At 39.3% G+C, this 16,996-nt stretch overlaps 1 protein-coding gene across 4 annotated transcripts in view; it reads right to left on the bottom strand.

Annotated features, from left to right (window-relative positions):
• The window catches only part of LOC126481251 (serine/threonine-protein kinase N), a 335,672-nt gene that overhangs the window by 93,545 nt on the left and 225,131 nt on the right, over positions 1-16,996 (bottom strand). For all 4 annotated transcript variants that reach the window (XM_050104868.1, XM_050104869.1, XM_050104866.1 and 1 more), the window contains exons 7-8: positions 16,023-16,177; positions 1,622-1,709 (exon numbers count right to left, since the gene is read on the bottom strand). In XM_050104868.1, coding sequence (XP_049960825.1) covers positions 1,622-1,709; positions 16,023-16,177 — 243 coding nt within the window. The remainder of the gene's footprint in view (positions 1-1,621; positions 1,710-16,022; positions 16,178-16,996) is intronic.

Raw genomic sequence — 16,996 nt, 5'->3', positions numbered from 1 at the left:
TTTCAGTTTATCCAGGTCCCACCTCCTTAAATGACTACCTTATTGCAATTTCTTTAGTTTTAATCTACAGTTCATAACCAATAAATTATGGCCAGAGTCCAAATCTGGCCCTGGAAATGTCTTACAGTTATATAATCTATCTGAAACTTTCCAGTGTCTCCAGGCCACCTCCACAAATACAATCTTCTTTGATTATTCTTAAACCAAGTGTTAGCCATGATAAAGTTATGCTCTGTGCAAAATTCTACCAGGCAGCATCCTCTTTCATTCCTTACCCCAAGTACATATTTAACTACTATTTTTCCTTCTCTTCCTTTTCCTACTATCAAATTCTATTTATAATTTCTTTTATCGCATCATACATTTCTTCAATTTCTTCAACATCTGCAGAGCTAGTTGGTTTATAATCTTGTACTGCTGTGGTGGGCGTGGGCTCCATGTCTATCTTGGCTATAGTGCTGCGCTCAATATGCTGTTCACGGTAGGTTACTGCATCCCTATTTTTTTAATTCATTATTAAACCTACTCCTGCATTTACCGTTATTTGATTTTGTATTTATAACTCTGTATTCACCTGACCAGAAGTCTTGTTCCACCTGCCACAAAACATCACTAATTCCCTCTACATCTAACTTTAACATATACATTTACCTTTTTAAATTTTTTAACCTACCTTCACCATTAAAGGATCCAACATTCCACACTCCAATCCTTAGAATGCCAGTTTTGTTTCTCCCGATAACAAAACCCTCCTGAGTAGTCCCCGCACGGAGATCCGAATGGGAGACTATTTTAACTCTGGAATATTTTACCCAAGAGGATGCAATCATCTTTTAACCATACAGTAAACCTGTATGCCCTCGGGAAAAATTACGGCTGTAGTTTCCCCTTGCTTTCAGCCATTCACAGTACCAGTACATCAAGGCCGTTTTGGTTGATGTTACAAGGCCACATCAGTCAACCCCCCAGACTGTTGCCTCTGCAACTACTGCTGCCCCTCTTCAGGAACCACATATTTGTCTGGCCTCTCAACAGATACCACTCAGTTGTGATTGCACCTATGGTACAGCTAACTGTTTAGCTGAGGCATGCGAGCCTCCCCACCAACAGCAAGGTCCATGGGTCATTGGGGGGGGCTTTAAATATCAAACTATTTTTTTACACTGCAGTGAAAGTTTGTCAAATATATATGTTTTTTTTTTAATTTACTGAATTATTTTGCATGATTTTTCATAAGCTTGTTGAAAATAGTCACCAAAGTAGAAAAAAAGAAGCGAGTGAAAGATATTCTATAGCATGTATCTACTGATACTTCAACAATGTAACAGACAACTTGCAATATTGATCAATAAAACAATTACATACAACTGTGATGTTTTAACATAGGTGTAACTAAAAACATACATTTTTTAGCCAACTCAGCTTGCAATAAGGCAACTTACATTATCACACAAGTTTAGAATCAGGGAATGTTAAAGCAAGAAGTAACATATTTGACAATATCAACTGAGTGCAACTGTTAGGACAGGCATGGCATTTTGCGTTTATTAGTTAAGTCGAAAGATATAACACAGATATAACATTCCACTTATTTCCTTTTATTTTAAAATACTTAACATACCTCTGATCCCATGCTTGTTGTGAACAAGGCCGCCAATTGGTTTGAGCAACTGTTTGATTATCCAGTTTAATGACTGCCATAATTTCATCTGAAACATGATGTAATATTATTTATCGAGAAAGAAGACCTTTTCACTGAGCAGTTAGGACATAACACAGTACACTAACACAGAAATTCGATTGAAATGCTTAAAAATTAGATCAAACTTGTGTGATTAGATTAGATTAGATTTACTTTCATTCCAATTGATCTGTAGTGAGGAGGTCCTCCAGGATGTGGAACATGTCAGAAAAACAACAATACATGACAAATATTTACAACTAAAACAAATAAGCTAATGTACCATTCCACAGGTCCCAAGTGGAATGATCGTCATTTTTTAATGAACACTATATGAAAGAGTCATTTTACAAATACTAATGCACTGAATTTAAAATTAAAAAGTTTATTTATTTTTTTTAATTTATTTATAAGGTATTAAACATGTAATACAACTACTATAATACTTATTTACAATGAACACATTACTGCACTGAAATTATATATATATATATATATATATATATATATATATATATATATATATATATATATATATATATATATATATATATATATAATAGAGGGAAACATTCCACGTGGGAAAAATTATATATAAAAACAAAGATGAGGTGACTTACCGAACGAAAGCGCTGGCAGGTCGATAGACACACAAACAAACACAAACATACACACAAAATTCAAGCTTTCGCAACAAACTGTTGCCTCATCAGGAAAGAGGGAAGGAGAGGGGAAGACGAAAGGAAGTGGGTTTTAAGGGAGAGGGTAAGGAGTCATTCCAATCCCGGGAGCGGAAAGACTTACCTTACGGGGAAAAAAGGACAGGTATACACTCGCACACGCGCACATATCCATCCACACATACAGACACAAGCTGCTTGTGTCTGTATGTGTAGATGGATATGTGCGCGTGTGCGAGTGTATACCTGTCCTTTTTTCCCCCTAAGGTAAGTCTTTCCGCTCCCGGGATTGGAATGACTCCTTACCCTCTCCCTTAAAACCCACTTCCTTTCGTCTTCCCCTCTCCTTCCCTCTTTCCTGATGAGGCAACAGTTTGTTGCGAAAGCTTGAATTTTGTGTGTATGTTTGTGTGTCTATCGACCTGCCAGCGCTTTCGTTCGGTAAGTCACCTCATCTTTGTTTTTTCATATATATATATATATATATATATATATATATATATATATATATATATATATATATATATATATATATATATATATATATATAATAAAGGGAAACATTCCTCGTAGGAAAAATATCCCACATACTTTCGTCTTTCCCTCTCCTTCCCTCTTTCCTGATGAGGCAACAGTTTGTTGCGAAAGCTTGAATTTTGTGTGTATGTATGTGTCTGTTTGTGTTTCTATCGATCTGCCAGCGCTTTCGTATGGTAAGTCACATCATCTTTGTTTTTAAATACATATATATAGACACACACACACAAATCAGTTGGTTTTACTGAGGAATTCATCAATGGAGTAGGAGTTGGCCACCAATAAATCCTTTAGGCTTCTCTTAAAGTGAATTTCATTGGTTGTTAAGCTTTTTATGGCTGCTGGCAAGTTATTGAAAATGTGTATTCCTGAATAATGCACACCTTTTTGTACAAGACTAAGTGACTTTAAATCCTTGTGAAGATTATACTTATTTCTAATATTGATTCCATGAATTGAGCTGTTGGTTTAAAAAGTGATATATTTTAAACGGGCTTCTGCAGGATGTTCTCGAGTTCACACCACATATAACTCTTACTGCACATTTTTGTGCCCGGAAAACTTTAGCTTGGCTTGATGAATTACCCCAAAAAATAATCCCATATGACATGGAATGAAAGTAAGCATAGTATGTCAGCTTTTTCATTTTTATATCCCCTACGTCTGACAAAATTCGCATTGCAAACAGAGATTTGTTAAGACGCTTCAGTAGTTCTGTGGTGTGCTCCTCCCAGTTGAATTTATTATCTAGCTGTAATTCCAAGAATTTAGCACTGCCCACTTCTTCTATCTTCTTGTCATCGTATGTTAGACGTATAATCGTGGGACACCCCTTACAAGTTCTGAACTGTATGTAGTGTGTTTTTTCAAAGTTAAGTGACAAAGAATTGGCTAGGAACCAGTGATTAATGTCCACAAATATTTTATTAGCTGATCTTTCTAAGACTACACTTGTTTTGTTATTTATTGCAATGTTTGTATCATCGGCAAACAAAACGAACTTGGCATCTGGTAATGTTACTGATGAAAGGTCATTGATATACACAAGAAAAAGTGAAGGCCCTAAAATGGAACCTTGTGGGACCCCCACATGTAATTAGTTCCCAGTTGGATGATGCCTGATAGCTTGATACATGTCTCTTTCCTAATAACACCCTTTGCTTCCTGCCAGAGATACAAGATTTGAACCATTTTGCAGCATTTCCTGTTACATTATAATATTCTAATTTACTTAATAGGATATTGTGATTTACACAATCAAATGCCTTTGACAGATCACAAAATATACCAGTTGCCTGCAATTTTTTGTCTAATGAATTAAGCACATTTTCACTGTAAGTGTAGATAGCCTTCTCAATATCAGAACCTTTTAGATATCCAAACTGTGACTCTGACAGTATGTTATTTGAGATAAGATGGTTATAAAGCCGACTGTACATTACTTTTTCTAAAATTTTTGAGAATGCTGGAACAGTGAAATTGGATGGAAATTTGATGCTATTTCTTTATCTACCTTCTTAAACAGTGGCTTAACTTCAGCTTATTTCAACCATTCAGGAAATATTCCGCTGATAAACGACTGGTTACACAGATAGCTTAATATGTTACTTAGCTCAGAATCACATTCTTTAATTAACTTTGTTGATATTTCATCATACCCACTAGATGTTTTTGATTTTAAAGATTTTATGATGGACATTATTTCGGTTGGGGTAGTGAGGGTCAAATTCATATTATGGAAGTTACTTGAAATGTCTGGTCTGAGGTATTCCATAGCAGCATCTACCGAACCTGACAACCCCATCTTTTCAGTAACAGTTATAAAATGTTTGTTAAAAAGCTCTGCAACACTATACACATCTGTCACCAATGTATCATTTACTCTTAATGCTATTTGTACCTCTTCATGTCTGGTTCTACCAGTCTCCTCCTTCACTATATCCCATATTGTCTTTATTTTGTTATCTGATATGACTATCTTTTCCTTGTAATATATTTGCTTTGATGTCCGTATTACAGTCTTTAATATTTTGCAGTATTTCTTGTGTGTGTTGGGCACTTTTAAAGTACCAATTATTTACAGGTTCATAAGCAAAGATTCATCAGCTCCACATTATTTCTAACACAACCAGTGGTGAAGCTTTTTCAATGCAATATTCCTGTTTCAAATGTATTTTCCATAATAGCATTATTAAATCATCTTGCTCAGGTTGGAAGCTCTTCCTGATGTTTTTCCATGTCCGTGACATGACATTTGTCCCCCCCCACAAAACGCTATTTATTTCTTCTTATTGAAGTCAAAATATGACAGGACGAAAAAAAAAGACAACCAACCAAATCATTATTAATAAATCATATCACTACTTTAAAATGTTATCATGTGAAGAGGACTGTTCAATCTTCACATACTTATACTTCTTAAAATATTTCCTTATGAGCAATAAACTATTTGTTGTGATGTCAAATGCTCCTCCAATAAGCTAGACATCACTTTTCATGTTCCTATAACGTTCTCAACAGTCAACACTGTCACCAAGCATGGAATCATCAATATCTGAAGTTTCTTTCCAAAATTATTATTAATACTAATTTTACACATTACTGTGCATGGTGTTGTTACTCAAATGGACCTACTAATTGTTTATTGTTACGGGAGATGCCATTTTTAATGCAAACTAAATATGCTTGATGAGAAGAGGAAGGCTGTTGGTGTAATAGGGGTTCACTTAACAGAGATGACCACGACATTTAATACTAACACCACCGTGACCACTACCGCCACCAAAATCACCCCTTTCTTTTGGGCACAATATCTGTTATTTACTGCCTCCTGTGATATTGAAATATCATACGGGCCCCTACTGAATTAGAGTTCTTGCATTTTGTTTCCATACTTTTCATTAAAAGCTTGCGCTATCATAGAAACAACTGTGGTCCAGGAACAGTAACAAGTTTCAACATGGCAATAGGTATCAGCTACGTGAACAAGAGAACCAAAGAACAATGTATACAAGTGGTACACAATGATTTGGAATAAATAAGAATAAAGGAAAAAGAGAGACAGGGTGACAAAAAATTCTGGCTGTCATAGGTTTTCAGAACAGAATTAGACCAAGGAGAAAAACCTCTTGGACAGTAAGAGCAAAGATATTTGCCATGTATGAGAATGAAGGAATACTGGACAAGAATAAAGACTAGAAGGAATGAAGCTTATCAAATTAATGTGATCCTCACAAGACCAAAACAAAATGAAATAGCGGTAACACAAATTATTTTCAATCTTTCTTTCTGAGGGAAGAGACAGTGCCATATCAACAACAAGATAATTGCAAACAAATTAAAACCAAACAAAAAGCAGTGGTCTTGTACTATGATTATAAACATGTAGGAAAGTTCTGGTGCAATGCAAATAACTTAGGAGGAACAGAAACCAGTCACCAAATAGCAGAAGCTTTGAGATGCCAACAGACACACACAAAAGAGAGAAAACTTTTGCTAGCTTTTGGAATAAATCCTTTGTCAAGCTACAGTGCGCGTGCACACACCTTGTTGGGACTGAATTTCAGCAGGTGGATTAGGACGGGGTGGGGATTCTGTTGAGAGGGGTGGATAGGGGAGGTGAGAATAGGAGTTGGGATGGGTAGCTACCAGATTGGATGGAGGCAGCAGGTTTCCGGGCTACGAATGAAGAAGCGACAGGTGGCAGATGGGCAGGCTAGGCATCTGTTCTTAGACACAGTTTGGTCGTGGCCATTCTTTCTGATGGACAACTGATTGGTTGTCATACCAACATAAACAACTGTGCAGCTATTACAGCAGTGCTGGTATATGACATGGGACAGGAACAGGGATTGCATAGGGATGACCAGGATGTCATCTAGATTGGGCGGGCAATGGAATGGCACTTTAGGAGGGATCTTGGGCACTCTGTCCCTCATTTCCCATATAATGATCGATAATCAAAGCCCTGGTAAAGGATATAGTTCAGCTGTTCAAATCCAGGTGACACTGGCTGACAACGAGGGCAGTCCTTTGTAGTTGGAACCTTGAGAGTGGTGGGAGAATTAGGGGTGTGTGAGAATATGACTTGAGAAATGTGTTTACAAACTAGGTTTGGTAATGAGGTGGAGTGGCAGGCAGGGGGAGGGGGTTGGTAGGTCTGTCTGTGAAGAACCTGATGAAACCATCGGCATACTGGGCAAGAGAGTTCTTGTCACTGAAGATATATCATGCACAGGTGGCCAGGCTGTATGGGAGTGATTTTTTCGAATGGATGGGATGACAGTTGTTGTAATACAGTTAATGTTAGAGGTTAGTGGATTTTATGTGGACAGTGGTGTGGATAGAGCCATCAGAGGGGTAGAAAGCAACATCCAGGAAGGTGGCATGTTGGGCTGGGGAGGATCAGATGAAGCAGACTGGAGGGATGGTGGTGGTGGTGTTGTTGTTGTTGAGGAATGAGAATTGAGTGTCTTGTTCCAGAGTCCAGATCATGAAGACATTATCAATGAAACTGAACCAGACAACAGGTTTGGTGATTTGGCAGGCTATACAAAGGTCGACATAGGAGGGTGCAATACGGGTGTCCATGGCTGTGCTGCAGGTTTGTTTACATGTTTTCTCCTCTAAGGAGAAGTAGTTGTGTGCCAGGATATAGTTAGTAAGGTGTATGATGAATGAGGTAGTGGGTTTGAAATCTGAAGGACTTGTGCAATAGCGGCAAGGACATGGACATAAGAGATGTTGGTGTACATGGAGGTTACGTAAACAGTAACACACACGGATCTAAGGTGAAGGAAGTTAGTATCTTTGATGTACGAGGCTAGGTTTAGGGCAAAGGGTTGGAGGTGTTGGTCAATGAGAGTGGAATTTCCTTCAGTAGGAGCACAATAATCAACTCGATGGTGTGTAAGAGCACAATAATCAACTCAATGGGGTGCCCAGGATTGTTGGTTCCTATATTCTGGGAAGCATGTAGAAAGTAGATGTGCAAGGTGTCATATCTTTGAGAAGGGAGATGGACTCAGGAAAGAGGTTTTGGGGTGGGCCTAGGATTTCAGTAGGGATAGGAGATTATGTTCAAGCTCTCGTACCTGGAGGAGTCAAAACAGTTTTGTGGAAGCCTTCCGTCTTTATCTACAGGTAGTCAATGGCTGTTCTTTCTTCTGCTGAGAGCTTATTGTTCTTAGGAAGGAACCTGGGGAATGGTGCTGAGGTCAAGTTAGCGGTCAGAATTCCTGGAGTATGATCTCCATAGGGTTTGTCAGGTGCGAGAGGAGGGTGGAAGGGAGGGGGAGGGGTTGCAGTTGGATGGTGGTATGAAGTGGGAGAAGCAAAGTTCTATGTTGGGATTAGGTCAAGTTTGATTTGAGGGATTGGTAACAAAGAAACCTTCCCACTGTAGGAATTGGGAGAAGATGAGTAGGTCTTTGATAAGTTCAATACAGTTAAACTTAAGCTTGAGGTTGAAGGTGAGGCCTCTGGGTAGGAATGAACTTTCTGTGGGGTTGAGGCTTTTGGTGGAAAGGTCAACAACAATGTTTTGGGTTAGTTTGGGCTCTGTATTTCATGGAGTGTTGGGAGAGAGTTAGCAAACTGTTATGAGCGGTTGACATGGGGGTTCACTGTAGGTAGAAAGCATGGTGATGGGAGCTCCAGGCCAGGAGTAGGACGTCAACAGTTTGGACAATTTATGGAGGTGATGTCTGAAATGCTCTTCCAGGTGTTGGAGATTAAATGTTTCAATTTTGGAGATGTGCTGTATATAGTTAGGATTTCACATTAGCAATATATCGCAGAGGGAGCACAGATGGTTCAGGGATGTCTATGCCCTGGAGATGTGTTTCTCAGGATGTATATGTGGACAAGAAAAAAAAATTTCCCGGATTTCTCGGTTAAAAACACACTTCCTCCCAGGTGAAAACACACTTTTTGTTGTTAAGTGACAGTACATTTTCCCTCAGAACTGCAAAACTTATCAGTCCTTTGAATGGTTTTGGTTTTATACACGGGCACAGAATTTCCCAGCACTTTAGAAAACAAAACTCAGGGAAAAAGACAGGTTTTGGAAGTATCTTTGATGTACAGCAACATATACACTGCGTATTTTCGTATTATGAAAGTATACATTAGAATTCCATTAAATGCCGCAGATTCAGAGCATAGGGCACGTGATGTAGTCAGCCAACAGCAACATTACTGTTAAGTAGCACGAACACACAAACAGGGAAAGTTAATAGTTTAAATTAATATACATACATTGCTACAAGAAAAGCAAAGCTTTCACATATAATAATGGTCTCTAAGGTTAATAAGGTGCAAGAGAAGCTAAGCTTTGCATATAATGTTGATCTTTTTTGCGTGTGTTACACTTTAAGATATATCACACAAATGTACCAATAAAATTTTTAATAATGACATAAATGTCTGATCTTCAGGGTTCGAAATTCTCCTAAATGGCTCATCATCAAAGAGTTTACTTTTAAATGAGAGTCAAACGCTCTGTGATTTAAGAAATCCATGGAACACTCTCGCACATAGTTCAACTTATGTAAAAGGATATTTACTTTGAAAGAAACGCTTTTCAAACCACCATTTGCAATATTTTCCTGTGCCTGTTAGAAATACGTTCGTTTCTGCAGTTGCCGGAGAGCGCAGATAACAAGCTACACCATGCTAGCACAGCTACCAAGACGTAGGAATCCTGTAGGTATGTATGTGTATGTAAAACATTGAACAGAGCATCCGAATTTCATGAACCATACTAAAACGTGCACATTTAAAGTGCACATTTGTACGTCCAGATTCCCAACGAAGTAGACCTTGACCTGTTATTAATCTTTTCAGTGTGATTTTCAGAATGTTAATTTTCTTGGAGCATCAGTACTGTATTATACGAGGTGCATTCAAGTTCTAAGGCCACCGATATTTTTTCTCTGGACTGGAAAGAGATAGAAACATGCGCATTGTTTTAAAACGAGGCCGCATTCGTTGTCAATACGTCCCAGAGATGGCAGCACCGTACGGCAGATGGAATTTTACCGCCAGCGGCGAGAATGAGAACTGTTTTAAATACTTAAAATGGCAACTTTTTCCTTATTTGAACAGCGTGCAATCATTCGTTTTCTGAATTTGCGTGGTGTGAAACCAATTGAAATTCATCGACAGTTGAAGGAGACATGTGGTGATGGAGTTATGGATGTGTCGAAAGTGCGTTCGTGGGTGCGACAGTTTAATGAAGGCAGAACATCGTGTGACAACAAACCGAAACAACCTCGGGCTCGCACAAGTCGGTCTGACGACATGATCGAGAAAGTGTAGAGAATTGTTTTGGGGGATCGCCGAATGACTGTTGAACAGATCGCCTCCAGAGTTGGCATTTCTGTGGGTTCTGTGCACACAGTCCTGCATGACGACCTGAAAATGCGGAAAGTGTCATCCAGGTGGGTGGCACGAATGCTGACGGATGACCACATGGCTGCCCATGTGGCATGTTGCCAAGCAATGTTGACGCGCAACAACAGCATGAATGGGACTTTCTTTTCGTCGGTTGTGACAATGGATGAGACGTGGATGCCATTTTTCAATCCAGAAACAAAGCGCCAGTCAGCTCAATGGAAGCACATAGATTCACCGCCACCAAAAAATTTTGGGTAACCGCCAGTGCTGAAAAAATGATGGTGTCCATGTTCTGGGACAACGAGGGTGTAATCCTTACCCATTGCGTTCCAAAGGGCACTACGGTAACAGGTGCATCCTACGAAAATGTTTTGAAGAACAAATTCCTTCTTGCACTGCAACAAAAACGTCCGGGAAGGGCTGTGCGTGTGCTGTTTCACCAAGACAACGCACCCGCACATCGAGCTAACGTTACGCAACAGTTTCTTCGTGATAACAACTTTGAAGTGATTCCTCATGCTCCCTACTCACCTGACCTGGCTCCTAGTGACTTTTGGCTTTTTCCAACAACGAAAGACACTTTCCGTGGCCGCACATCCACCAGCCGTGCTGCTATTGCCTCAGCGATTTTCTAGTGGTCAAAACAGACTCCTAAAGAAGCCTTCGCCGCTGCCATGGAATCATGGCGTCAGTGTTGTGAAAAATGTGTACGTCTGCAGGGCGATTACATTGAGAAGTAACACCAGTTTCATCGATTTCGGGTGAGTAGTTAATTAGAAAAAAAAATCAGAGGCCTTAGAACTTGAATGCACCTCGTATCATGTTTGGTTCTCTATTATGGCATAATGCCGTATGTGCTAGAAGATGAAAACATGCACTTGAAATGCAGCGAACAGTTGAAACTAGCCAGTACTGAGGAATTAAACAATTCGTTTCAAATACATTGACTCCTTCTGAGGAAAAAGTTAATAAAAGTCAAAGTTCTTTAGCAAACAGACAAAAATAACTTCATTGTTCTGCAAGGTGATTAATGCTTGACTGTCAGAAAGGTGTAAATAAAATAAAATCTGAAACAAAAAATATATTTTAGCCTTCCATAATTACGTGAATGTATTTTAATTCACTTGATAGCTCCCAGTCACAGATATCCGTTTTGTTTTCATTTGATGTGAGAGTAAACGAAGGGTAAACAGCAAAATCACTAAATGTAAACACGGGTCACGTGGAGACTCCCCACTATACCTCAGACTGCTCTGCGCATCAGCCCCTGATCTACGATATTTGCTAACTGAGTCAATGCTAAAAAAAAATCGAATTTTCAAAAATATGTTCACTGTGGAATTGAAACGTGTATATTTTGTAATGGATGGCATCAAACTATATTCAGGACAGTAGAAATTGAAATGTCCTGTGGTGCCTCTCCTGCTCCCAGTCGGCCGGTTTGACAGCCTGCCCCTCCTTAAAAAATAATCTCACAGTTAATCGCGGATAGGATGATATGTCATCGGGAGAACAAGAACTCTTCAGAAAATTTGCACTCTTTATTGCCTATTAGTTAATAAGTTGCTGTTTTGGAAAAAAAATTATAATAGTAAAATTAAATATACAATACATAAAACGAATAGAGAGACAAGCAAGTAAGTACACATTTCTTCAATCCTTAGCTTCTAGCATTTTTTTCTCTCTAATCTTGCTAAAGCTTTACACTGGGTGCTTTCCTTTCTACGAAAGAATCTATTACCTCATCAGAATTCGGCAAACATTTTACTACATGAAAAATCAAAATGTCATTATCTAATACTGAAAAACCTGTTAATACAAATAATACTCAAGACTGCTGTGGTTTCTCGATCTGATTACATCTATTTTGTCACTATCTGCTAGATAAAACAAAATAGGCCTTTCTAATATTGCAGTAATTTTATAACACACACCAAATAAATTAGACTCTTTTCGCACAAATGGTCATTTTTATAACACGACAGAATATAATTCACGAAGTACCAACATCAAATGTGCTTATTAGGCCTACTACAAGCTAAAAGCTTTATGTTAGGAAATAGTTTCACATTTTGTTCATATGCACCAGTTTCTCAAGTATGAGATCGAAAAGTAGTACTACGAAATTTTGATATAAATTTTGAATCGTCTTATTCTTCCATAATTCGTGTGACGTCCCCATTTCTTCTCCTTCCTCATTCTAACAAACAATCTTGTTATCACCAATTCTGTAGCTGTTCCTGCCATTGTCAAAATTTTTCGCCGATCAACTTCACTAACCCTGCCAGAACCACAGGTTTAGTTATCTCACGATTATTCTCCGGTTAGGCATTGTTACATGTTCATACAACACATTTTCCACGTTACTTCCAGAATACAACTTAAGCAGCTGCTAGCCGGGGACTGTACAACTGATCCTTATTAGTGTAGTGATCTGGCCAAAAATTTTCTGTCAAAATTTCATTTGCTTGGGTATACCGAGAAGATTATATGTAATCTTTCTCACCTGTTATTCCTGTTAAACGTTTATTTCCTTTCTGGTAGTCTGAATCTATGGATTTCACTAGTAATTACAACAATGCTGATCATTTGCAAACCCAATCAACCACATAATCAGACAGCAACTGGCATCCATCCATTCGGCTTGACTCCGCTCAGCTCGTATAGTCCCGTCCCCTTTTGTCTGCGGAAAGTTTATTTCTAGATGCGATAAAGATTCGCCTGACAGAGACATCAAGTACACTAAGCACGCATTCAAAAATCAACTTATGATTCATTCGTAAATCAACTTAAAATGTGTTCAAGAATGTTCAAAAACCAACAGAAATGTGTTTCAAAATCATATGAATAACTGACAGACCAACGTGCATTGGATGCTAGGTGCTTTGTGAAACAAAGTCCCCCCCCCCCCCCCCCCCCCCCCCCGAATATGAATTTGGTGCCCCCATTTCCCAGTAGCATTTAGCGGCTTGCTGTGACTGCTTGCACAGTCAACAGCCACATTCCTGTAGTCAGAAGCGGGAGAATCTACTACTCAAACGTGACTCAACTGCACATGCGCAAGAGCTCGCTCATAACTGCTAAAACAAATCTAATGTAAATAGTTGTGACTTCATGCTCACCGGAGGCAGTTTGTTGTTATGAAGCATTGCATAGTCTTTCTAAAGCCTTAGACACATTTTGCTGTTGGCAGACATTTGCATGAGCACTGTGTGTCGTCATTGTATATGACACATTTCCTTTGTAATTTAAGTTATTTTTGTTTTTTTCTCTCGTTTATGTTTTATTCTTGAAGTATTATTCTGCAGTAGTGGGAATCAGTAATATCCTTTGTTAGAGTATTGGTTCTTACCAGTCAAAATTACAAAATTTTAACAGAAAATTAAAACAATGAAAAATTCCCAGAATTCTAAAAAATTCCTGGTTTTTTCACGGTTTTTCTCCCGGATGAAAAAATCCCAGGGTTTATCCCAGATCTCCTGGGTCATATACACCCTAATTTCTGCAGTATGAGGTTTCTGAGGGATAGGGACTGGCAGAATCTGAAAAGATGAAGGTCGTCGTGAAAGGAGAAGTGGTATCCAGAAAAGGGATTTTTTTTTTTTTTTTTAACTGTTTGGGGGGGGGGGGGGGGGGCTCCACAGTTAGACAGTACTTAAGGAACAGGACGTGGGACTGGGTTTTTAACTATGGAAAGGAAAGGTCCTCGAACAGATGGAGTAGGAATTAATTTGGGTTGAAATGGTGCCAGGAAAACGTGAAATGTTGCAGGAAATGGATCAGGATGTCAGATGGCTGTAAATGGAACTGGATAACAAAGTATGAGTTTATGGTGTGAAAAATATGGAAGAAATAGTGCTAAGAACAATGGATAGCTCTGTGGATGATGCATAAATTATCATTACACATGGGGCAGAAAAAGGAGAGATGTAAAATTCTGATAGGAGTAATAAAAAAACACACACACACACACACACACACACACACACACACACACACACAACCTTTTCCGTACATTATCCAGGCTGGACACACAATGACAGGATTGCATTTTTCAGTAGGTGGACTAGGATGACGTGGGCGTAGTGTCAGGAGGAGCTTTTAGAGGGAGAGAGCCACTGAAATCATATATGTTGGCTCAGCTGCATGTTGCGCCACTACGTTATCAATTCTGTTCCTGGCCAAAGTTCGGCACTGGCCATTCACTCTGGTTGACAGCCAGTTGGTTGGCATACCAACATAAAAAGCTTTGCAGTGATTATCGCAGAGTTGGTATATGACGTGACTACTCTCACAGGTGACCACGCATGTGATGGGATGGGACAGGTGTGTGAAAGGACTGGAATAGACAGTTCTGGGTGGGTGGAACAGACAGGTCTTGCAACTGGGTCTTCTACAGGGACTGGATGCCTGTAGCAACGAGTTGGGAGTGGCAGTCGCATATGGATGCACCCAGGATATTGTGTAGGTTGCATGGGTGATGGAATATCACTTTAAGATGGATAGTTATGATCTTGGGTAGGATGTCCGTGATTCTTGGGCATGATGATTGATGATAAATAATCAAAGCCTTGGCGAAGGATATTTCGCAATTGTTCCAGGCCAGGGGTGACAAGGGGGGATGATCATTTGTAGCTTGTTCCTGGGTGTGGGGGGAGGATTAGGGATGAGTGAGGATATGAAACAGAAAATCTGTTTGTGGATTAGACTTGGAAAATAGTGGCTGTCTGTGGGAGTCCTCATGAGATCTTCAGCATAACGGCCAACACAGTTCTCATCAATGCAAACATGTTGTCCATAGGTGGCCAGGCTGTATGGAAGCGATTTTTTGGTGCGGAACAGGTAACAGCTGTCAAAATGCACGTATTGTTGGTGTTTGGTGTGTTTAATACAGTCAGAGACTTGTACAGAGCCATCACAGAGGTGGAACTCAACATCCTGGAACCACTCCCCACCCCTTTCCACAAGGATATGACACCTGTTTTGTGCGGGTATGACAACCCACTAGATGTGCACCAGAAGGAATGGCTAAAGCCAAACTTCAGCTTAGAACAAAGCTCACCATCTAGTGGCACAAAATGCTCAATTTCAATGGTTGCTTCGCAACCTGGGACATTTGGATCCTTTCCTCGATCACTACCTTTCTGGGCTAGATGGGACTTATTCCTGCAACACTTCCTTTACCCTCGTAACCGTCCTGGTCTGAATCTCTGCTAATCCAGTTCTCACATCTTCCATCCAACAGTTTTCCCTCTTTCTGTCCTATCATCCTTTCCCAATAAAAATCTCCATGTCACCTTCATCATGTTTCAATGCCCCTGCATCACATGCCTAACCTATACACCTGCCAACCCTCCTTCCTGCATTTCTAGGCAGCAAACCTACTGTCTCCCTCCAAGCAGGTAGCTCATCCACACCCAACCACTCTGCCTGCTTCCTGCCTCTCTCCCCCTCTATCCATCTACTGAAATGCAATCCCAATATTTGTGTGTGTGTCCAGCTGGCACAGGTGTGTGTGTGTGTCCAGCTGGCACAGGTGTGTTTGTGTGTGTGTGTGTGGGGGGGGGGGGGGGGGTCATTGTACTAAAATTCAATATTACACCACTTTTAATGAAAATATTCCATGTAATTGTAATTATTACAGTATATTGTGTATGTGTGTGTGTGTGTGTGTGTGTGTGTGTGTGTGTGTGTGTGTGTGTGTGTGTAGATATGCATAAACTTACTACTTGTTTCATCTTTCACACTATAGGACTTGCTAGAACTGCGTCCTGTAACCCCTTTTACGAAGGAACGTAAGTCAGCAGGGCCAGAGATGGAATCTTTGTCTCGACGAGAACGTCCCGGAACCTCTTCTAGCAAGTCTTGACAACCCATTAACCTTCAAATAAAGAAAACAAATACAAATTAAACCTAAATTCAATAACACAACAGTGCAAGTAAATCACAAGGAACTACACTGACATCAAACATCTGCCTTTAAATTTCTGTGTGACTCATTATATCTTAACAGCCACATTACTGGTGTTGTCACTTTCATAGTAAACAAAAATTTCTAAAATAGCTGATACAACACACAGAAGACTCCAAATAGCTGCAGATATAAAAGCCTGTCATCAAACACACCACTTTTATTACCTATCATTTACGTTGCCTGTCATGCACCCACCATTTGAAAAACAGGAAAGAACCCATGTAACTTTACACAAATATTGACTAACTTTTAGATATTATTAGAATAACTACTTTATAAATTTGAGGATTTGTCTCTGGTAGGCTATATTCTTTCCCAAACTAAATCTCTTCATCACCCAGCTTTTGAATGGCTTTTACATTCAAAGTTCATATATCACTGACGTAAGCTGGAATGGTAACACAGATTTATTATAAACTTTCTGTTTCAGGCACATCACACAATTAGTTTTGAAAACTATTTAGTTTACCACAAGTACTCCATATTATCCTTGCCATTATGTTCCTTTTCTTTGTCTGTGCCTCTTCAGCTGCCCTTGATGTAAGATTATCAGTGATTTCACTGTAAACTCTTTTTAAATTGATGATTAATTATTACTTTAATATTATTCTAAATGATTTTCAGACTAATAAGCTCCCTCTACTAAGTTCTTCCATTAGCTGTTAAGTTTGGTGCACTAGGGAGGCAAACAGTACTAGCTCAAAAGCAAAAGAATGTGATTTAATT

Source organism: Schistocerca serialis, chromosome 5, assembly GCF_023864345.2.
Source record: "Schistocerca serialis cubense isolate TAMUIC-IGC-003099 chromosome 5, iqSchSeri2.2, whole genome shotgun sequence".
NCBI lineage: Eukaryota > Metazoa > Arthropoda > Insecta > Orthoptera > Acrididae > Schistocerca > Schistocerca serialis.
This window is presented reverse-complemented; position numbering and strand designations above follow the sequence as displayed.